The 24,337-nt window shown below is 37.8% G+C and overlaps 1 protein-coding gene across 10 annotated transcripts in view; it reads right to left on the reverse strand.

The window, feature by feature from the left end:
• The window catches only part of ASPH (aspartate beta-hydroxylase), a 106,295-nt gene that overhangs the window by 11,970 nt on the left and 69,988 nt on the right, over nucleotides 1–24,337 (reverse strand). For all 10 annotated transcript variants that reach the window (XM_069854180.1, XM_069854177.1, XM_069854178.1 and 7 more), the window contains 7 exons: nucleotides 21,098–21,186; nucleotides 18,946–19,032; nucleotides 16,165–16,315; nucleotides 13,987–14,123; nucleotides 8,339–8,437; nucleotides 7,799–7,888; nucleotides 3,097–3,234 (listed from right to left, as the gene is read on the reverse strand). In XM_069854180.1, coding sequence (XP_069710281.1) covers nucleotides 3,097–3,234; nucleotides 7,799–7,888; nucleotides 8,339–8,437; nucleotides 13,987–14,123; nucleotides 16,165–16,315; nucleotides 18,946–19,032; nucleotides 21,098–21,186 — 791 coding nt within the window. The remainder of the gene's footprint in view (nucleotides 1–3,096; nucleotides 3,235–7,798; nucleotides 7,889–8,338; nucleotides 8,438–13,986; nucleotides 14,124–16,164; nucleotides 16,316–18,945; nucleotides 19,033–21,097; nucleotides 21,187–24,337) is intronic.

The raw sequence follows: 24,337 nt of genomic DNA on the forward strand, positions 1-24,337 counted from the left end.
TAAATTGTCTTCTCTCTCATCTGTAAAGGGGAAGAACCCTTAAGTTTTTTCCTGGCACCTTCACCTTATTCTCTCCCTCTGATGGGCTTCCATAACACTTGTTTAACCATTATGTAGAAATGTTTCCTAAAATATCTTTGGAAAACTGAATTTTCCAAAATGCAGGGTACAAAACAACAAGACTGAAAATTTCCACCCGATCAGGGATGAATATGGGAACAGTGCTGGTACTGATTCAGCGCTACCATATCCACAAAAGGAAATATCACCTTAAGTACCAGATTTTGTACTGGCTGAAGAAGACAATAACTTACATTTACCAAAGCCCCAAATTAAGTGATATAGATAAACAAAACTGGAAAACTTTAAAAGATGTTATCTCAGACTCCTCCTCCTCCCTCATCTGAAAAATGGTAAGAAGCAGCATTTAACCAACCAGACAAGGTGATACGTGATGAGTACTGGTGGACCAAGTCATTGCAGGCAACAGCTGCTTTATTGCCTGTAAACCTTCAAACACGCCAGTCTCAAAAGGTACATGTTTTTCCTTGCCTTTTAAGATTCCTTCCCTAACATGCTGAATATGAAGTGATATTAATGTATATCATTGATTTTGATCTAGCTCCGCAATGGTTTTAGACTGAAATCAACAGCATCTTACAGAGCATCTTCTGAAAACCTGGATCCCATCTATAAAAGACACTGTCAGTGCCTTAGTAAGGTAAGTAATGGGCAACTCCTAGGAAGAAAGGAAATGGAGTTACAGGAGTTAAAGCACAGCTCAGCCTTTATCTCCCTGGTTTTACAGACTCCTAGGCACACTTTGATTGGTAACACCATTAAAACATAATGAGTAAGTCCAGGACTTGGACTTAAAGCTCTTGATCCAAGAGCTAGTATCTACAGAAAAAAGGTAACTATGCTTAGTTATTATGCTCCATCATATGTAGGGATTCAAGCTTCCGGTTAGAGCAACAAATTCACATTATATTTTTGCAATATCCTGATTTCAAGTGCAGAATCAGGTGGCAAATAGCATTGGGAGGGTATGTACTTTTTTCCCAGCATCTGATTCTCATAAACCACCATATTTTTTTTAAACACAGTTCCTAAAACTAAGAAAGTTTTCAGTTGCTTTGCATCTTGCAATAGTGTAGATTTTATTGGCAAAGTTACTATATTTAAATAGGGATTCCTTAATATGGTTTTATTTTTATGTGTGACTATTATATTAAAAGAATACTTTGTGCTGTCAAACCCTTTCAATGCGTGGTCATAAATGACACAGGCAGAGATTAAGTGGTAACTACCTCTTGTGTGAGGCATAACTACTGGCCGCATGTCCATTTTAATCTACTGAGCTAGAAAATAAAATCATAGTGAAGAGTTCTGTCTATGTCATTTTGTTACTGAAACATACCAGGGGAGTATTCATAATCAGTCTCTGCTGGAGAATGCCGACCTCCAAGTAAGGGGCAATATTTTAAACCTCTCAAAATAAATTCCTTGTACCCATTCCGTCACTCACAGTGCTTGAACATCAATCAGCGTGTATACACATCATTTCCAATCTTTTCAACACAAGGATCCCCTTAAAGCATCCAGCCACATTTTAAATGCATATTTCAATTTACTTCCTCCATAAAATATGGATGTTTAGCTATTATTAGCTAAACCACTAAGCACTACAGAAAGCATTATGAATATGTGCTGTTGCCAGCACTTTCACTCTTTCTGCACTTTTCTTGCCGCACTTTAAACTTTTAATTAATAAAATCTAAGCCACCAGAGAAAACAGACAATACAAGATCTACTTTAATCCATCAGCTATTCACTGTACTACATTATTGGCAAAGCATCCTCTGGGTCCTTTCCAAAAGTCAATAGATGCAACTTGAGGAAAGGACAAAGTTACCTAGGTCCTCACCTACATAAACCTACCAGTTTCAGACTGGTGAAAAGTCTCCAGGATCCAATACCATTGTATTTTTTTTTAGTAGTTTTTTAAACAAGCACCAGAACTGAATAATAATGCTATACTGAAATTCTGCAAAAGGTACCAGAGAATGATGTAATGATTCAGTAAGACAAACCATGGAAAGCTAATTGCCTCAAGAGAGGAGGGTCGGGTTTTCAGTGATAAAAGTAAGGTTTCTTTTTAGCTGACCTCAAACGAGAAAGAAAGCTTCTTGAATCTCCAGATGCAAAGGTCTGAAATACTGTAGATAAGAAACATTAACAGAAGATTTCTAAATAAATAACTTGACATACTCTTCCTAATTTAAAGGCTTATATTTTCTGCTCCCTGAGAAATCAGGTGCTCCTTCCCACTCTTTCAAGGAAACTACAAAAAAACGTAAACATTAACAGGCAGTAGTTAGAGATGTGAAGATCCACTTCCCTTCAGCACAATAGCACTAAACCAGGATTCATCACCACAATACACATCCTGTTAAGTGTTACTAAGGCACTCTCAGTGCTTTTGCATTCTGTGCATTTGTTTTTGTTTTGTACTAAAGAAATCCTAAACCCTAAAATACCCTTCTTCCTCAAGACATCCAGGCAAGCAGGTAATAGCCATATTCAATCTCATATAGCTGGCCTCGGCCCATCGACCCAGCCTGTCCAGATTCCTCTGAAGAGTCTTCCTATCCTCAAGCAGATCAACACTCCCTCCCAACTTGGTGCACCCTTTCTCTTATACAATTACAAGTTTCCAAAGAAGTCATCAACTATTACACAAGGGATGAAGGACACAGTATTTCCTGATTAATTAAAAATTCACAGTGGGCATTCCAGACATTACCAAAGTTTGCTGTCATTTTGAACTTCAGACATGACAGTTCTCTACCATGCAAATTTTGTATTTATTAATAATCTCAGCCATCCTGTCCCTGTTCTCAATTTTAAAAATATCTGGGTTCATTTTATAGTATCTTAGTTAAATCTTGTGCTCAGTCTAAGATTAGTGTCTGGTACTCACAGGCCTTTAGACCTTACAGATTAGCTTTTCCTCTGCTTAATAATTTAGATTATAGTTGTTATTAAAAAAAAAAAAGAGAGAGAATCAAGGTATAGAGAAAAAAGCTGCCTTACCTTCACCAGTTCCGTATAACCAGTTTCTCTTGCTGTCCACCATGGTTGAGCTTTCAGTCCCTTGACATTGTAGAGGGAGCGCTGCCAAACTGATGCAAAGTGACCTCTTTGGTACCCAAGTTCATACCACTTGTGTGCCTAGAAGATTGCGGTTATTACCAATCAAATTCATACTTGGCAAGGTCCCACAGAAAATAAGTAATATTTTTTTGCTAAGGTCTCTGGACTGTTTCTTTGGATGCCAGGGTTGTTCTTCTTTTGTGATGTACCCCCAAGCAAACAAAAATAATCCCAACTGAAAATCTCAAAATAGTTCAGTCAGGCAAGTCTGTCCAATCCAATATTAGCAAAATAGGAAAAACTCACAAACATTCACACCAAACATGGGTCAGTAACCTAGGCGTTGTTCTTGGACTTGGGAGATCCAATTGCTTGTCATCTTGGTCAACTTTGTTTTCTCCGTATTTTGGTTCTCTACCTATGAATTAATGACTGCCTCTTGCTGCCAACGGAGATGATGTGATGATGAAAACAGTGCTCGAAATTGTTACATAATCATCTAATACATACATGCACCTCTGCCTAAGTGTCACTCATCCAAACTCAGACCATACTGTTATGCTCCTTCACCCAACCTGATATTTATTCTTATCTCATACTACATAAAACAGCCTATAATTTCACCCTAGTAATACTCCCTTTACATCTCACCATTAGCTGCCTTCCCTGTCAAGTTCTCAAAAAGTCCAAACCTTCTCTTTTTCTTTCTAGTAGAAGCATGGAAAATCTGGTGAGCTGGTTTTGGCTGGGATTGAGCTATTTTTCCTCATAGTATGGAGCTGCGATTTTGATTTGTGCTGAAAAGAATGTTGATAACACAGGGATGTTTAAATTACAGCTGAGAAGTGCTTACAGAGTCAAGGGCTTTTCTGCTTCTCACCCCACTCCACCAGAGAGTGGACTGAAGGCGGGAGGGGGGACAGCCTGGGACAGCTAACCCCAACTGATCAAAAGGATATTGCAAACTATATGATGTCATGTTCAGCAATATAAGCGAGGGGAAGAAGAAGGAAGAGGGGGATGTTCAGAGTTATGCCGTTTGTTTCCCCAAGTTCTTGTTAAGCACGATGGAGCCCTGTTTTCCTGGAGATGGTCTGAAACACCTGCCTGCAGATGAAATGCAATGAATTAATTCCTTGTTTTGCTTCGCTTGCATGCACGGCTGTTGCTTTACCTACTAACCTGTATTTATCTCAATTCACAAATTTTCTCAGTTTTACCCTTCCAATTCTCTTCCCCATCCCAACTTGGGGAGAGTAAGCAAGCGCCTCTGTGGTTAAACCATGACATCTGGACAAGATGAACACTGTTCCTAGTAGCATTCTGGTATGGTAATTTCCTTCCATGACTATCTATTTTAGTTGTTATTTCTTTTTCAAAACGAAATTTCTCCTATTTTAACTCATAAGCATATGAGTTTTCCATTAATCTGCCCATGTTTGACATGAAGGCTAAAACAAAAGACAAAACCCACAGTGCTAGGTCTTAAGCCAAAGAATCATTTTATGCATGGGGTCTAATAGAAAGCAGAACATCTCTAGGAGAATAATTCAGGTCAACTTAATTTTTATGTTTACCTAGAAGCCAGTAAACTAGAAGGAAACCCAAAACTTTTTGGATACAAATCAGCCATGAGAACAGTATATGACTTACCAAAACTTAGTTATTCTTAGGAGTCAGTTACCAAAAAAAAAAAAAAGTTACTGGAATTTCTTTATGTAATACATTGTTTCTAAAAATGTCCAGATATCATTTTAGATAACTAATATCTGAAGTAAAGGGTAAGAAATAACTTTGGTTGGTTTTGTTTTCAAATTTTTACATCAGTGTCTATATTGTAACCATAGATTATTTTTTGAGAATCCATAAATTTTCCTGAAGCATTTAAAAAATGTACTCTGATCTTTATAGCTCTTTTGAAACACAGAGGTAAGATCACAATAAAATATTGCCTTACAGTAGTTATCTGAAGCACGGAAAAGTAGTCTGGATGAACAGAATAACTGCAGGCCATGTATAAGCTTTCATCTTTTTTCCCTAGAGAATATTTGTAAAATTGTGGCTGGGTCGGAAAAAAAAAACCACATAATACCTTCAAATTTTAATGTTATTTTGGTTAAGCCTCTGAAATGGAAGCATTATGATTTATAACATATGTTCTCTAAGACGTAAGTTGTAACAGCAATGGGATATCAAAAGATTGTTCATGCTGGCTGCCTGCATTCATTTGCAATGTCTGGAGTTCACACAAATGATAAGGGCAATGAATTAACTGTTTCAGCCACAGACTGACGAGTATGAATGTTACTGCTCTTTAAGATCCATCAGCTAAAATCACAATGTATAATACTGTTAATCTTTATTAGAAGGACTATGCTATGAGGTTGCCTTTGATGGAATGGGGTAGAGATATGTTGCTTTGGTCATCCTTCCCAGTCCTGAGATTCCATGAGAAACCTTTTTTTTTGCATGAAGCTATTAGTTGTGGAAAGACTAAATAATGACTGCTATACTATTCCAGAGAACTCTAGTAGTGTATCACCTTTTCCAAAAAAAAGAAACTGCTTGAGATGCATTCAGTTTATACATTCTGTAGGAACAGCACTTTATTCAATAATACCTTCCACAGTTTTAATTTATCTTTTTGTCAGTCTGGCATTTTATCAAATTATAGTTGGAAAGGGCATACTCAAAACTGTTTCCCTAACACTTAACCAAGATCATACTCATAATTCCTAATTTAGCTCTAACAGATGAATATCTACTTTCAACAAACCTTTAGGGATAGCAATTCCACATGTTCCTTAAATACTGACCTGTTTCCTTGAACAAATCTTGAAGTTCAGCAAGTCTAGCAAGGTCAGTGAGAAAAATTTAGCCTAACATTGGATTTCCTCTGACAAATTTAAGTCTCCTCTACCCAAAGAAGTTCATTTGTCATTGATCAAAACTTTCTCTATAGCAGATTTGACCATTAATTTCATAAACATTAACGTATAGTTATCCTGGGGAGTAGGACAATGTATATTAATTAGCATCTGTATGGAAGAAATTTTTTACAATGAGGGTGGTGAAACACTGGAAGATATTGACCAGAGAGAAGATAGGTGCCCCATCTCTGAAAACATTCAAGGTGAGGTTGAAAGGGGCTCTGAGAAACTTGATCCTGTTGAAGATGTCTCTTCTAATTGCAGGGAGGGGTAGGACTAGATGACTTTTAAAGGACTCTTCCAACATAAATTATTCTATGATTCTATGATCTCTAGTCAAACATTACAAAGGGATGCTCTAGGCTTAATCATTCAACCCAGAATATAGGGTTGAAGCATATAGGGATTTCCTTTTTTGGTTTTCTGTTGAGAGAAGACGCAAAGTCAGACAGAGAAAGAGTGCACATGCAAACAGAGTCTGTGTGCATATGCATGCATTTGTGTTTAAGTATAGAATGAGGCCAACTAATTCAGACTTGTAATTGAACGTTCATGCTCATAATCTTAATTGGAGAAATATTTTATTGTATTTTCAGAGAATGCCATCTAACTTTAAAAACTTAGATATCATTATCACATTCAATGTTTCACATCTACTGTATGTTCAAGGTATTGTTATAACAGGTCCACATTTCCTAAGAAAAGAAAATTAACCTGATGAACAAGGTTTAAGAAAGATCACAGACATAGGCTTCCTTCTAGTCCATCTGTCTATAGTTTGTACTGGAGAACTGCCTACAGACTGGTCCAAGATACTCAAGAGGTCAGCATTCTTTACAGTATTTTAAGTATCAATATTTCAGACAAGTTACTAGATAACTGATTAAAAAGCATGGATTTTCATGTTTATTTTCACTATGCACTTTTATGGTTATTCTTTTAACATTTCCCATGTAGGAACCTGGGTGGTGGATTTTTGTTTTGTTTTTAAATTCATGCTGTGGTAAAGTTCATTATTGATAACAGTCTTAAACAAAAGCCCTTTGCTCCCTTACCATGACAGTAGTGCTAATTCACACAATTAAATTTGGCCTTTAAATTATATTTGGGTTTATATAACAAATTAGCTCCTCTTACGGCATATGTTTGTTTTTGTTGGGCAAGCAACAGATTTGCGGCACAAATTCCCACTTCTCTGATCTGTTTGCTACTTCAGTTACTGAACAAATACCATTACTCAAGCCCACACACTTAGTCCTCTCACGGTCTTCTATTATCACATACTCATTGGTGCTCAAGGTCACTTTAGGAAAGAAGGAAGGTTTACGAAACAGTATACCAGAGCTAGGAGAGAACTTCTGTACAGTGACATATACGTAACTCTTTTTTAAACTCTGGTTAAAATCTGCAGAAAGCAGACTCTAAAAACATCTTCATTGAATTTTTGAAAAAGTTTTGATCCATCAGTTCAAACAGCTCCATGCAAGCTTCAAAAGTTTAGGTTAGTTATAAAGCAAAGGATCCTAAGAGTCTGTATTGTCATAGCAATGGTAGATATTTTGCTTTTGTTCGTCTTGACCTCTACACACACACACGCTGGATTGTTATTGCAATGAGACTACTCAGCACTGAGCCTATGGTTAAAAGGTTTTTTGGATTCTTCGGTCCATGAGAGGTTTAGACTTTAAAGCAAGAACATGTTAAATGCATACCTCTTTGTCTCCCATTCTCTGCAAGGCATCACCTAGGTGAAAATAAAAGCGTCCATCATCTGTGCCAGGGTCACCAGACTCTAGTCCTTCCTAAGGAAAAAAGAGGATAGGACCTTTAAAAGAGTTCATTTGATTGCTGTAAATAGGCTGGCAATTCTATGCAAGAGACAGGCTAGGAAACTGGCTATAAAATATGACCACAGTGGTAATCTGGGACTTGGTGGAATGAATACAATACTTCATTAAAAAAAAAAGCACTGAGAAATGTTAACAGTTTTCCAAATTCCATGGCCTCTCCCCTCAGTCTCTCCAAGACAGAGGTGTATTCAGAGATGGACACTTGCTCTTGGCCCAACAAACATATACACAAGCATTTTAGAAAGATGGATTAAGGTTTTATTTTGCAGTATAACTCCAACAAGTAGCTTAAACCGTGTTGTGTTTTGTAATTAATATGCTCCTATAGCTTGACACATTTCATACATTTCAATTCTATTTTCGACTGATAAAACATTTACTGTGGATGAGAATAAAAATAACCTTTAGGTAGGGGATGCTTTCTGCTATCTTGTTTTCTGCCTTCAGGATGAAGCCATAATGCACTTTGGCAAAGCCATCATTTGGAGCCAGCCTTAGAACCTGTTTGAGAACAAATTGAATAGTAATGTATGAATCTATGCAAACTAACAAACCTGCACACACATCACTATCTAATGATGCAATCACATTTTCTTCCATTACTGACTCAGATAATTTTTTGGTTTGGCTCTACTTTCTATTCCCCATTTACTTTTGTGCTACTCCAGAAAAATCTACTACAAGCCAAATGTTAAAGTCTCAGAACTAAAATTATTCTAGCTGGAATCTCTGAATTGCATCAATTTTTTGTTGCCTGTCTTTTCTCCACCCTCTGTCTTGACCATGATACACCACAGAACTAACATTATTCATTAACACTTAAGTTACATATCCCGGGTTTGACTAATCTGAAGGAAAGCAGCAGCCGCTTTTGAAAAAGTCTGCAGCACAGTCGCAGGAAGTGTAATGTAGAAATATACGTGAAATAGTTGAAAATTAGATAGGTTTATACTGGTGGCAAACTATTCTTGGCAAGAGAAAATATTCTACACTGTGAAGCACAGTGAGGACAATTAGGAAACATGCTGTGAAAGAGCAGTTGCATCATGTGATGGGACTGCACAAACTCTGGGAACACAAAGGACATTCTCAGCGCAACAATGAACTAGAGAACTCTCTGGAAGAGTTTACACTTGCTTGGCTGAGAGAAAGCCTTATATCTTGCATTACCGTCTGATCACTGTAATGATTCAACATGCTTTCACACTAGAAGTTGATGAATAGATTATTCTTGTACAGTTGTTTGCTGCACTATTTTACTAACAACATGCTGAATTAAGCCAAGAGATTTTGTATCCTGCACAAGATTTAGATAATGTCCGAGTTATAACCCGATTTCATTTTGCAGGAAAGGAAAACCCACATGTAAATGTCCAGAGATGGATATTTCATGGGTATTGTGCAAAAGAAAGGTTTGTGAGCGCAGGGACAGCCGCAGGAAAGGATCACTGTATGAGGGAATGTTTCAGGGAAAGGAGGCATGACACTGGCAGACCTGAGTTCTGAAATCCGTACCCTCAACTTTTCCAGGATAATTTAAGTGCATTTGGTCTGCCTTAGCCAAAGGGAAAACAAGGGAATGTCTTGGTCTACTTTCCAGCTTCACGTTCCTATGATGTATATATTCAATATTATGTGTAGGTCTATGGAGTATCAATTACACGGTTAAGTCAAACTGTTGTTACACCTCTTCTCTCCTTAAAATAAGGGGGGGACTGTCTTTTCAGAACACATCCTCAGTCTGTGAGGATCATCACAAAAGCCTGACAGTCAGTGGAATTGAAGAGGTTGATACCTGCTGTGTCTAGCATAGCTGCTAAATACAAAACAATTGTCAGATGAGCACTTTCCCTTGCCTAAATCAATTTTTAAAGCTACCAAACTTATGCCATGGATAAAATATCTGCATATATTACACCCATGTTCCCCTGCCTTTTCCAGTCACTGACAAACCCAATTTTTCAATCAAAATAATTACAGGCAAAACCACAACAAGTCCTCTGGGCCAGTTTCTCTGCTTTCACAAATCATATTACATACAAACAGCATCCAAGCAAAACCAAAACCAGTTTAATGTGGGTATACAATGTTATGAGCTAAAACCAGCATCATTTCAGTTCTTTTTGCAGAAAAGAGCTACTTTGAAGGAACAATCAATTTGACAATCCATCTGAAGCTCAATTTATGACACATTATTAGCAAAAAGTGAATCTGGCAATTCATAGGATGGATGAGCTTGATCCCTAGTATACGAACACACTACCATCTTACGCATCTTATGCCTTTTGGCTACAGCATTCTGCATGTAACCATTTTGATCCAAGAATCTGTACCTGCAGGGTAAAATAAAATGATTGACAGAAATATTTATTAGCCACATAATTTCATTATATTTCCTTTAACTATAGGATAAAGCTATCTGATTAATTAAGACAGAATAGAATTTTCTGAATTACAGTTCATTTAAACTATGCCGAGTTGCATTAAGGCATGATGTACGTTCAGAGCCCCTAAAGAGAAGTGAAGAGATACAATCAGCAGAAATTACACTGGAAGTATTTAATGTAAATTGTATTACTCAGTTGCTGTTGCCACATGCAATATTAATTATGTTTGGAAATAAGTTTTACTAAATGGCTCATAGTCCATTAAATATTAATCATGAATATAGAAATTAACCTCTGGGTCTATCCACGGCTAATTAGCCAGGGCAGAGTACAGTGTTAATGTGGATATTTTGCTTTTGGTATCTGAGATAGCCCAATCAGAGCTGGCCTGTGCATGTCTGTATAGTGTTGCAGTGAGCCATGCAGACCTGTCTCAGCATGGCAGGAAGAAAGAGTGCTATTAGCAGAATAATTGATCTTATAAAGCTCTCCTCCACTGCATCTTATCACAATCTGAAGCTCTTTGGAAAAAAAAAAAAAAAAAGAGCTCAATATTCTACTAGGACTAATTTTAACATAATGTCTTCTTTGAAAATAAAAATAGCTCTGAATTATACTAGGACTACTTTTAATATTATGTTCCCATGTCCCTAAGTGTAAAGAAAATAATAGTAGGCAAAACTGAATTCCTCTCCAATTGGATGCCATTTTCCATTTCTGGTTCAGCACAAAATCTGGGAAATGCATTGTAAACAAGTGTATTTTCTATCAGTTAAACTACATCAAACCACAACTGTTCCCACAAAACTTTCTTGATCATGCTCAATGCTCATACACACCACTTCTGTTGTTAAAAGAAGAAACATACTATTTAAGACTTTTGAAATAAAAATGTGACTAACACTTCAACAGCTGCTAAGACAAAACAAATTTGGGAAAAAATAATTTTAAAAGAGTTTTTATTAGCACCCCATTTGTAAATCTGGTTATACAAAAAAAGACAAGGATTTAATAAAACAAGTAAATTGTCAATGAAACGTAAAGCAGAAGGTTTTGATTCACTAAGATTCCTTGGGTATCTACTGAGTCTCTTGAAGATGATGGCAGCTACAGTTAGTCTGGTCTGGAACAGTATATACTGTAATCCCAAGGACAGACCCTGTGAAGGGTCCAGCTGGTTGCATGTGCTCAGCCCACGCTTAACACAAACTGACAACACTGCCTTAAGATTGACATGTCATAGCAGGAAGCCAAGGAGACACCAGGACCTTTTACCCAAGAATCTAGCAGTTTCCAAGGAAGTGGGAAATTTTGAGTCTAGATTCTGCACAGAAATGTGTTCAACTACTTGTGAACTTGCCTGAGAAGGAAAAACAAATAGCACATTCACAATGAGTCAGACAATCATTAAGAAAAGAATGGGACCAGAGCAGAACCAGTACAAAGCTGAGCTTTTAGACAAGGAGTATGTTGTCTTGAGGATGCTTCCTGAACTCTGCTCTCTCTCTTCCTATATGTTCACGACTTCTGCATTAAAGAACACTTGAATAAGATGTATGAACATGCTTACAGTGGAAACAAGAACCCCAGATTCACAAATAGTGAGGGCATCTATTGTGTAGCATTGAGTTCATGCTCTTGTCTGCTCTATTGTATGTTTTTCTATCAAATGATTGATTTGTCCTACACTACAGAAAAGGATTTAATGACACTACAGAAGTTTCCCAGGTTAAAAAAAAAAAAAAATCGGAGGAGGATGTCTCCTAGAGGCCCCCAGAACAACTCTTAACAGCTTGCCCCTCTCTTTATTGACTACGCACAGAGCCCAGGCACCTACGGTAGGAGCTCCAAACCATATGCCAATCACTCTCTAAATATGCATTGCCACAGCTGAGCGAAGCACTCAGGAGCAGACCATATGGCCCCTAAAGCAATCTGCCCAAAATCATGAGAGAAGCCCCCAGTAAAACCAAGAATAAAAGCAGGTACATGAGCTTCTCCCCATTTCTTTGCCCGTTTCCTTTCTTAAAATTCACATAAATTTATCCTGAATTACAACAACGAAAACAATTACATTACTGTGTTGGAATTCAGCCTGAGGAATAGCCAGAATATCGACAAAACCCACATGATTTTTAAAAAGAATAAATACCCTTTAAAAGGGAACTGGTTTTATTTGTTGCTCTTTTACAAGGGCAGAACATCACTAGGATCTATTCAATTTCAGTGGTTAGTGAACTGCAAAACAGTAATTACACTGGAGAACATCTATGGAAGTATGGAAAACTATGAAAAGCAGACCAGTTCTTATTTTGCACCTGGTTTTATTCAGAATGGTATACACTTCTTCTGAAGTATATCAAACTCAGTATCAAAGCAATTATATAGCAAACTTATTATTTTCTCACATTTATAAAAAGTAATTATTGATACTAAGAAATCCTAACTTGTATATTGTTGGTAGGAAAATACTGAAAAATTGCAAAGAAAAATCTTGCCCTAAAGGAGTACCTTTTTGTTTTTTTCAAGTCCCTTGCAGCTTGAGAAAAAGATTTGGTTAATATATTCTGTCTTTAAAGCTGATGTTTCCAATCCTCTGAGAAATTTTGACAGCAGCCCAAAAATTATTGAACAGATAAATTTTATGGAGGGACCTACAAAGGAGCCAGTGTAGCAAAGGAAACATCATTCTCGCAACATCTGACACTACCAGAGGAGCTTGAGGAAAAAAAAAAAGGTATCATCAAGGTTTAGCTTCTGCTTCCAGTCATGTGGTTGAACATATTCCTTCTCTTGAGGAAGCACCTGAGATGAGATACTTTTCTCAGACCATCAGGTGTGGGGGCCAGAAAACTGGGCCTTTATTCTCAGAAGGTGGTACTAATCTTGCTGACTTGTTCTTTGTCTATATAACTACCCAATTATTGTACTATGCCTATACTAAACATGCACTACAACAAATGTGTTAACATCAACAAGACCATCTCCAGTCAGGTGCTGACAGCTTATGCTCTACCAATGACATCAAGCTCCACATCTGCCAAGAGAGTTTCCAGATGCTAATAGGGTTTCCAGATCACAGAAGCAGAGTGGCTCTTCCTGGCAGTGAACTTTCCCCAGCTAAATAACCATATATAAGGCAGCGATATAAATCAAATGAACTCTCCACGCTACAAGCATCATAAAAGAAAACCAGAATTTAGGCTGCCTACAAAAAATCATGAAAAAAACCCAAAGATTAAATAGCTATGTTGAATACTGAACTACCTTATCACATAGTTAGAGACAGTGCACCTGAAACAGTCTTGCTTCTGCTTTTCATGTCTTGCAGATGAGTGATCTTTTTTTATACAATGTATTACCTCTATATGTATTGTCAATATATGTATATAAACACACCTGGCTATCAGAAGGTATAAGAAACTAAATATCATTAAGAATATAAAAAGCATCTGCATTTATCTGCCTGTCAGAAAAACATGAAAGTACCAGTAAACCTGAATTAAAATCATAAGATAATTATGAATTGCACTAGAAAAAACTCATATCTATATTAACCAGATATGCAAAACATTTAATAACTAAAAAAGCTAAAAGCAGGCAATCTCTAGAATGAACATATGAATGCAGAATTGTTTTTCCTTGGCTGGAATGGAATCTCACCTCTTCATATACTTTCTTGGCATTGCTGTTATCTCCTATCAAGAGATAACCAACGCCAAGGTCATTCTTGAATGAAGCGTCATTGGGAAACAGCTGAACTAATTTCTGTAGAGTAACCAGGGAGCCTCTCATACGACCTGTTTTGATGAAACAAGACTTATTTACAATTACAGATATGAGTAACAGTAGTAAGATGCTTACACGATGCCTAAGAAAACACAAATCAGAGCCAAGTGTTCCACTTTCACTAAAGATCAAGAAGCAGAACTCAAACTTTTGCCAGTAGGAGTATATCTAGCTGCTCAGTTGTCACTGGTGGTGTGGCTGTACAAGGAATATTTCAGGAAATGACTGCAAATGCATATCATTCAGTGTTATGGTAGCCTCTAGTGGAGAATCATTTATAGTGTAGCAGTAATATTATTTAAGCTTCGATTGCTCTTTCATACATAGATGTCAAAGTGTTCGACAAAACTAGGTAAACACATTAAAATAAATTTAGTCTTAATTGATTTAAGTAATTAAATGTGTTTCTGGTGTTAAGCAATAATTCCACTATATTTGCATTAATCATGGTTTACACGCTTAAAATTAAGCATGTTCCACGACTTCATAGATGAGGTCTTGCTGAGGAATAGCAAGATCAAAACAAATTGATATTAAAATCCAACCCACGGGAACAGAACTCTCCACCAAAGTTGACTGTGCCTCATATTGTAATTAGCACTTGTACCTCACAGAATTAAGATCTAAATTTTCAGATGTTGTCCCAGAGTTCATGACAATTTTCTCTGTTTACTGGAAGTAAAGGTATTTTTGAAGGGTATTTTTACTCTGCATAAGCCATTGATTTCCTCATGATTTCACTCAGCTTCAGTAGAAAAAGAACACTGTCTTCTTTCTCTGTCCATAAATTTTTTTTTGACAACCTCTCACCGTAGTTTCTCACAGCACCTAGTGCACTGTTGTCTACATTGTCTAGGCATTATTGTCATAACAAGCAATTGTATATACTAATCCCCTAGAAAACATTTAAAGACTTTTAAAATATTTTTCGCAAGCATCTAAGAGATGCCAGTGACAAGTGGGGTTCCCCAGGGCTCAGTGCTGGGTCCAGCCCTGTTCAATGTCTTCATCAATGATCTGGATGAAGGCATCGAGTGCACCCTGAGCAAGTTTGCGGACGACACTAAGCTGGGTGGAAGTGTTGATCTGCTGGAGGGTAGGGAGGCTCTGCAAAGGGATCTGAACAGGCTGGACTGCTGGGCTGAGTCCAATGGCATGAGGTTTAACAAGGCCAAATGCCGGTGCCTGCACTTGGGGCACAACAACCCTATGCAGTGCTACAGACTAGGAGAAGTCTGTCTAGAAAGCTGCCTGGAGGAGAGGGACCTGGGGGTGTTGGTTGACAGCCGACTGAACATGAGCCAGCAGTGTGCCCAGATGGCCAAGAAGGCCAATGGCATCTTGGCTTGTATCAGAAACGGCGTGACCAGCAGGTCCAGGGAGGTTATCCTCCCTCTGTACTCGGCACTGGTGAGACCGCTCCTCGAATACTGTGTTCAGTTCTGGGCCCCTCACCACAAGAAGGATGTTGAGGCTCTGGAGAGAGTCCAGAGAAGAGCAACAAAGCTGGTGAAAGGGCTGGAGAACAGGCCTTATGAGGAACGGCTGAGAGAGCTGGGGTTGTTTAGCCTGGAGAAGAGGAGGCTGAGGGGAGACCTCATTGCTCTCTATAACTACCTGAAAGGACGTTGTAGAGAGGAGGGTGCTGGCCTCTTCTCCCAAGTGACAGGGGACAGGACAAGAGGGAATGGCCTCAAGCTCCGCCAGGGGATGTTTAGGCTAGACGTTAGGAAAAAATTCTTTACAGAAAGGGTCATTGGGCACTGGAACAGGCTGCCCAGGGAGGTGGTTGATTCCCCTTCCCTGGAGGTGTTTAAGGCACGGGTGGATGAGGTGCTGAGGGATATGGTTTAGTGTTTGATGGGAACAGTTGGACTCGATGATCCGGTGGGTCTCTTCCAACCTGGTTATTCTGTGATTCTGTGATTCTGTGATTAAGAAAACAAGCCCTACCAGAAGTGCAATGGAATTGGCACTTTTAAGTCCTTAGTGTTCTTTGGAAAGTCTTGCTCACACGACTTCCATAATTTTCACACCACCCTGAAATCTTACCAAGAAACTGCTGCCTGTCTGCTTCTCGTTTCAAGCTCAGTTTTATCAGATCTGAAGGGACATTTGGCAGACTAACCACCTCATCATAGGTGTTGATGGCTTTCTGCAGCATCTCATTACTTCTCATTTTCTCAGCTAAGTCATCTTCAGACTAGAAAGAATCACAAAACCATTACGAGAACACAATTCATTAGTCTTAAAAATAACTTCATTTTCTTAAAAGCCAAACTATACAATTGTTAGACCACGGGAATAATTTCAGAATCATCTTTCACCTATATAATTTTGTCATAACAATGGAAAATTTATTTGGCTGTGCTTTACGGTAAGGCTAGTTCTTGCTGCCTGCAAACTGTTTGAAAGCATAAATATGAGAAATTCGTACCTAAAATATATATTAACACAGATTTATGGTTAAGACTTCTAGAAGTCAAAATTTCTGCTTTCAGAAATAAATGAAACAATCCATTTTAATAATACAAAAGAAATGTAAATTGTTGCCTACAATCATTCATACACTAAGCCTCATATTAGCAGCAATACACACCCACAAACTTTTTTCATATATTCTGACACAAATTTATTTATACTCTTTATTAGAAAATTAATTAGGAATCAGCTTTGCTGTCGTATATCTTGACAGGGTATCTATCCTACAGCTCCTTCAGAACTTCAATTTGTTCATCAAGTTCAGGAGCCGACCAAAAGATATAAAAGACCTCTACTGTGAAATTACAGCTTCAGTGAAAATAACGGAAGCTACAACTGATCTAATCCGTGGCATGGCATTTTCATAATTTGTTTCCGCAGGAAAAAAAAAAAAAGAATAAGTCAGAATATGTCTCAAATGCTGGATTTATAAAGCATTACTTTGAATTGTTTATACAAACGCATGCATTTTCATGCGTTTAATGCATTCTTCCCAAATACTGCTATTTCTATTGGTCTGTGTTCTTTCTTAAGTCAATTCACAAAGCAAGGTATAGATGCCTGGCAAGCACTGCAGGTGCAGAAGCTCTTGTTGGTCTACCTAAATTCACTGTTGTATTAATCATACACATCAAATGAAACAGTTTCAACCCTGATAGATGTATATGCTGCTGTATCTGGAATCTTTTTGAACTTCTGTCCTTCACTTTTTTCCCCTTGAGCTACTTTGAAATCGAGTATGGGAAATACCAAACAATATGGTTACTCAGCTGCAGCTTTAGTTAGTGATGAAAGATAAATTTGAATGTGTTGCATTTTTTAGGATATGAACCCATTTGAAAGTAATACTGTGTTATAATGAAAATCCTAAGAATGATTCACCTGTTTGCGAAGCCCACGATTTACCCATTCCTTCTTGTGGCTTCAGCTCACACATACTGGATTCAATAAAATTGTCATTGGTCATATTAATAAGAGTGCTCAGTAAAAGACTAGTATGAGCCTAGAAAGGCTACTGCAAATGGAAATGAATTTATAATTGGTTTTGTGTATTCCCAGAAAGTGTATGCAAATTATGACTTCAGATTTTTAGTAACGCTTAAAAGTTCATACAGACAAAGTAGTAGGTGGTGACCACAAATTGTTGTAAAAAGACAAATGAAGTTGTGTCACTGCAGGAGGGCAGGGGGTAGTTTTGAATGAGAACAAACTAGTTTCAATAACCTGCCCTTCTCTCTAAAGCAGTAAGCATATTCTCTTCAAATAAGAGGTGCTAAGGAGCATGGTTTAGTGTTTGATAGGAATGGTTGGACTCGATGATCTGGTGGGTCTCTTCCAACCTGGTTATTCTATAATCCTATATGACTACATTAATAAAAAAAAAGGTAAATATTAGAAGTGTAACTTAACAGAGTTAAGTCCATCACCTGTATGAAAAAAAGTAGTCTACTGTAAGAAGGCAAATAGTTCAGACTATCCCTCAGGTACAGCATTGAAGCATTTGGTTTGCTATGTATCAAGAGCTTGTGTGATAGCTTTTTTAGATAATCATGTCTTTGGTTTTAGCATGACTATTAAACAAGTGAAAACTGGCAGTGACTTCAATTTGAGAGTCTCACGAATTGTGTAACAGTATCCTTCCCTTCCACAGTGCTTCACTTTGCTTATCTTGATTAACATGAGTTCAAGCAGTCTATTACACCTAGCACAGTGGGATTATCCTAGTACTTATGAAAACACAAAGAATATTCCCTTCTGAGACATCCCAACATGTCTCAAGAGTATTATGGATGCAGAGCTTATTTTCTGATGCTTTCTTTCATTCCTTTTGAGAGGAACACCTGGAACAGAACTCGCTCCACAGAACAAAGCTTATTAAGCCTCCTTGCCTAAGAATTTGTGTTCATTATCCTTTAAGACTCTCTACAAAAACTCCAAATCCCATTCCCTATTCCTACTAAGCAAAAAGCAGCATTTACCCTAGAGCTGACTGACACGTTGATTTACCAGCTACAGCAGACAGTCTGTAACAGTTAAGTTCTGCCTGTTTTTCCTGCAGTGGGATTTTAGTCAGGATTTATCTCTTATTGGTCACCTGACAGCTTTCGTAACATCTACAGTATGTATCTAATTTTTGTGTTATTTACAACACTTCTCACTACTCAAGTTAGGCAAAAGCTCCAAAGGTAATTGGGGAGATAGACATATATATATAGAGAGAGAGAAAATATAATTCTTTTTTTCCCTAGGATATAACCATGAAATTATAAATGAGGTCTGACTGGACTTTAGAATGCTATTGTTAAAAAAGATTTTATCTTTTTTAACATTTACGGCTTTTTTTTTTAGTACCTGTGCTTTCCCATATCTTGCCCGAGGACTCTGTGGATATCGATTCACCAAAGCTTCGAAGGCCCTTAGAGCTTCTTCAACTTTTCCCTGGAAGGTAGATAGAATTGCTGACAAAGATCTCTAACCAAACATGCTGAAGGATGCAATGCATGGTCTAATAAGGTCAGTTTCCACAATTAAAAAGTAAAACCAAACCAAACCAAATCTAGATTCTAGATCACTCACATTTTTGTTAGGACTGCCTACTTAGTTAACATCAATATGTCATTATTACTCGTGAAACAATACTATTCACTTTCCGTGTTTAAAATGAATAGCTTTGGTTTTATTTTACTTACCCTTTGCAACTGGAAAAAATGCACAGATGATAATAACCTATCTGTACCAAAGTGTAAAGATTCTACTATTAACAATAAAATCAGAATTGAATGTAACATAGAGAACAGAAACAGTTTGACACATACGTAGAAAACTTCCTTTCTGCATACCTCAGAAGACCAGCAGTATTCTAACTATGGTTCTTCTCGGGGGAAAATAACACTCATCCATAGCGTATGGCTCTTTTCTCTGAATGTTTTGAATAATGATGTCTCTCAAGACACCTCATATGTGCTCTGTGTCTCGTCCCTGTCCCATAAAAAGTCCAAAAGTAACTATAGTATTCTCATGATTGATGCTGACTAGCACGTAAGGATGGAAGTTGAGAAGAACCAGCTGCATTGTTAAGTAGGAGCTAAGCACTGCTCAGCAAAATCTGGCATCAGGTCTTGTCACCACTTCTAACTCCTACAGCTTTATAAACATGAGTGGATTATTATACACAACTGTCTTGCTATCTTCAAATATTACATGTCTGATTTGTTACTAAATTTATTCTGCTTCCTACAAGAGAAACCACAAGTCCCCAAAAGACAGAGGCAGGAGAAGAGAGGCACAGCTGAAACCATAAGCTCATCATAACTTTCTCTTGAGTCTTACTCTGATTAACCAATTGTTTAAGTAACAATAAGCATGAAAACACTTTTTTTTTCTTTTTTTTGTATTCTAACATACAAACAAGTCTTCCAGTGAAAAGCAGCAGCAGATGCAGCCTGAGGTTGGTGTTCTTTATGTAGTACCCTTCAGACCCATCACAGACCTACAAGAAACTCTGGGGCTGCACGGGTGGCAATGTAAATCTAAATCTGCACAGTCAGTCTTCCAAAAATCAAGAATAATTGTACACCTGCAGTGATAAAAATGGGGTTTATTGTACTCTACTGAAAAGGCTGTATGTCATTGTTCAGTTTTCTCAAATCCAGGGTAGGACAAAGACGTGCAGTTGTTCTCCATGTGCCAGGATCATCTGAGGAGTAGAGTTTTTTCTTTTTTACAAGATATGGATCCAGTAAATGAGGTCTTTCATTTCTAGCAGTCACATAGTCTTCCCTCACTATTTAATCTTACAACTGAAAAAGGGACAAGTCTACAAAGGTCTTGTTTTCTGAAACTATCAAATAAAAGAATAAAATTGGAAGTTATCATAGGATATGCCTGAAGAGTTTTTGTTTATTGCTGGGGGGGTTCATGCTCAAGTTGTTAAATTTAGAACTACCAGAATTGATTGACTGATGTTTAGGTCTTGCTGCTGCTGCTGAGAAGCAGGAACATCTGCTTTCTGCTTTAAGCAGCTGATGGGAGCAGATACACTCACAGGACACGTGCTGAATCCCAACAGAAAGAAAGCATACTACAAAGATTTGTGCCCTATACTCATGAGGTGTACGAACACGTACTGAGATATCCATATTAACATGCTTATATTAAAGTTCTCTGATAATAGCTGACTTCAATACTCAAACAGACAACAGTGAGAGGACAGAACTAACTCTGCTCTACATAATTTAAGCATTTTTTGACACTAGGTATTCAACAGTTAAGTTAAATACTTTCAAGGTTAAAGGAGACCTAACACACAAGAACAGACATTTATGACTAAAATATATAAAATAAACCATCCACCAGAAATGAAACTTGAAGGACAAACATGCAGTGAATCTTAAATTTTAAAAAGTTAATTTCACAGAAAGGAATCTAAAGGTAGTTCTCCCTTTCTCTAAGTTAATTTATATTTTATTCATTTTTTCCACAGTGCTAAGTAATCAAAACTTACTTTTTTACGTAGTTTTTCTGCAGCATCTAGTTCAGCTTTAATGGTTTTATCAAACTTGTTCAAGAGCTTTGGTTTCTTCTTCTTTTTAGCTAGAAGAAATTTAAAAAACACAGTTCATGACTTCTTTCTTATTCCATAAGTATTACTTGGAGTAACCTTTAGCCAGTGGCTGGTATTGTGCTGGTAAAGTGCATGATTTTCAAATAAGGCAATTTCAAAATACATTGAAAAGAAATTTCTTGCTTATTATAATCAAAGTCCTGCATGGAAAAGCAATCTTCAGTCATCCATACTGAATAATTTTTACAGTCAAGTTTTTGACAAAGCATTTTTCAACTCATTGTCAAGGATTTTTTTTTCCAAATGGTTCAATTGACATGGAAGAAGAAAGAGAACTGTTATTTTTCCACTTATGCAGCATAATGAAAAATATCATTACCAGGACATGTCAGTAATATCTAAGGTTATGCCTATATATGCCTACTTCTTTGTTTAAAGCAAATGAAAGAGTTGACAAAAATCATACTTGTTCAGGGTAGGAGGGACTCAAAAATTTATGCAGTCCAGCTACCTGCTGAAAATAAGTTCAGCACTGAACTGTTTGATCAAGACCTCTTGAAGTGAACAAGCTTCCACAGCTTAGCAAGGTATCACACAGTAGCAGAGAAGCAGCAGTATGTAGCAAACCCGTCTTGAATTAAATTGAGTAAAGGAAATTGTTTTCGAAGCATATTGAAGTAAAATGAGTCAATTTAAACAACTATTTGCTTCACAGCAGTTCACTCAACGTCTACTTAGTTACATTAAGTATACTAGACGTTAAAAAATGCAAATGCTCTACTGTCATGATTTAACCCAGCAGCCAGCAACAAAACCACACAGCCTCACTCACAGCCCCCTCTCTGCTCTGAGATGAGGTGGGGAGGAGAATCTGGGAAAAAATGAAACAAAGCAAAACTTGTGGCTTCAGGTAAGACCAGTTCAATAGGGCAGCAAAGGGAAAGAACAAACAACAACAGCAGCGAAAGAATACACAAAGCGAGTAATCAACTGCTCACCAGAGAAAAACAGATGCCTGCACAGACTCTCGAGTACCTATCTCTGTATACTGCCAAATTGTGGACCAGTTCTCACTCTGAGCCATGCCACCTGATCAGCTACTCACACAGACCCCCAGTATACACTGAACACGACATTGATGGCAAGGAATATCTCATTGGACAGAGTGGTCAGCTGCCCCAGCAGTGTCCTTTCCCAACTTCTTGTGAAAATTAACTCTTTTCCAGCCAAAACTAGGAAATTAGCACTTTCCCAGATAGAATCAAGACAACTACTTAAGATTATGATAGCATATAATCGCTTCTCTTGACATCTGCTATAGCTTTTGCACTTAATATAAAAGAAAACCAAAAACCAACCCCCAAACCAGTCTTTTCTGACACAAGTTAAGAAAATATTTATTGGCTGACACAAGTAACAACCAGTTATTTATCTTTGTAACTAGTAGCATGCCTGTTGGCTTAAATTATGCATTATTGGTTTTTCCCCTCTTACGCACAATAAGTCATTAATGGCATGAAAAGAAGTGGAATTATTATTTCTTTGTATAAGTTTAATCAGAACGCTGTAACTGATGCACGTAAAGCTAAAATCAAAGACCATGTAGCTCAACATTGTAAGATTGCTGCAATGCTCTAGCAAAGACTTGGATATCCATTACAAGGTATTGTAACTAGTCATGTTTTATTCTGCTTCCCTGTTCCTCAGGCGTACTGTTCAGGGATGACAAGAGCCATCACATGCTGCTGATAACTGTGCTTAACAGTATTTTGGTCCTTCTCAGACTTGTTAAGAACAGCAACAGTGAGGTTCCTTCAAGGCAATTGAAAGAACCTTTCCCATCCACCAAGTAGCTCTTACTGCCTGTGGGGCACTGTTCTCACAATTTCTTTGGGTTACAATAAGGTGAGATAGAAAGGGTTCAGAAGAAAGAACAAATGAAACCCTCATAAGTCTGAGGCACAAAGACATGATATTTTTCCCCTCATTTCTCATTTTGGTGATGTGTTGGAAAAACCCTTTTCCCATTTTCCATTACAAAAAAAGTATCATCCTCCCATCTCCAGAACAATTATACATCAGCTCTAGAACAGCAGGAGTCCAATATCAAAAGCTGGAAAGGAGCTGTTAACATAAATATTATTCAGCTGCTAGGCACCAATATAACACAGTAAACATTATATAACGAGCAATCATTTTCACCTCCCATTCTGCTCCTACGCTAAAGGATTCACCAGGGAGCTCTCAGTGTAACTATTAAGCATTCCTCTATATTAACCAGTTAGCCTGCTATCTCCCTGCAGGGGTATTTTAATAAATGATCCATTGCCTCCTTCTAGTGTAATAATCTTTTAGCAGATGTGACCCAATATATTAAATTCAACACTACAAAGAAGTTCACTTATCTGTTTTCAGAGAGGAAAAAGCATGTAATTTTTCTTCAATGATTTAAAGATTTCACCATGTAGCTGAAGTAATGCATGATCACACAACCGCTAGGGTGATTTGTAGTCCAAATCTGGTTGAGCATTAAAATGGTAGTAATTCTTTTATGTATCATACTATGGTCTTGTAAGACTAATACTGAGGATTTTAAATAATAGTCTTGGATGTAAGGATAGACCTTCTATCTCAGATTGCTGTCAAAGGATTACTGAAAACGGTTTCCACTACCAAAGCAAGCTAGGAGGAAGCCTTACAAGTAATTCCATGCTAGTCCACAGTGGCCAGTGATGACAAGCAATCTCATATAGCATTTTAGAATGGTTTGGGTTGGAAGGGACCTTAAAGATCATCCAGTTCCAAACCCCCTGCCGTGGGCAGGGATACCTCCTACTAGATCAGGCTGCTCAAGGACCCATCCAACCTGGCCTTGAACACGTCTAGGGAAGGGGCATCCGCAACTTCCCTGGGCAACCTGTTCCAATGTCTCACCAGCCTAGTGTTGAGGAATTTCTTCCTAATGTCTAATCTAAATCTTCCACTTCCAATTAAAACCATCCCCACCTTGTCCTGTCACTACAAGCCCTTGTAAACAGCCCCTCCCAAGCTTTCTTGTTGGCCCCTTTCAGGTACTGGAAGGTCACTATAAGGTCTCCCCAGAGCTTTCTCTTCTCCAGGCTGAACAACCCCAACTCTCTCAGCCAGTCCTCATAGCAGAAGTGCTCCAGCCCTCTGATC

This window comes from Phaenicophaeus curvirostris, chromosome 3 (assembly GCF_032191515.1).
Source record: "Phaenicophaeus curvirostris isolate KB17595 chromosome 3, BPBGC_Pcur_1.0, whole genome shotgun sequence".
Taxonomy (NCBI): domain Eukaryota; kingdom Metazoa; phylum Chordata; class Aves; order Cuculiformes; family Cuculidae; genus Phaenicophaeus; species Phaenicophaeus curvirostris.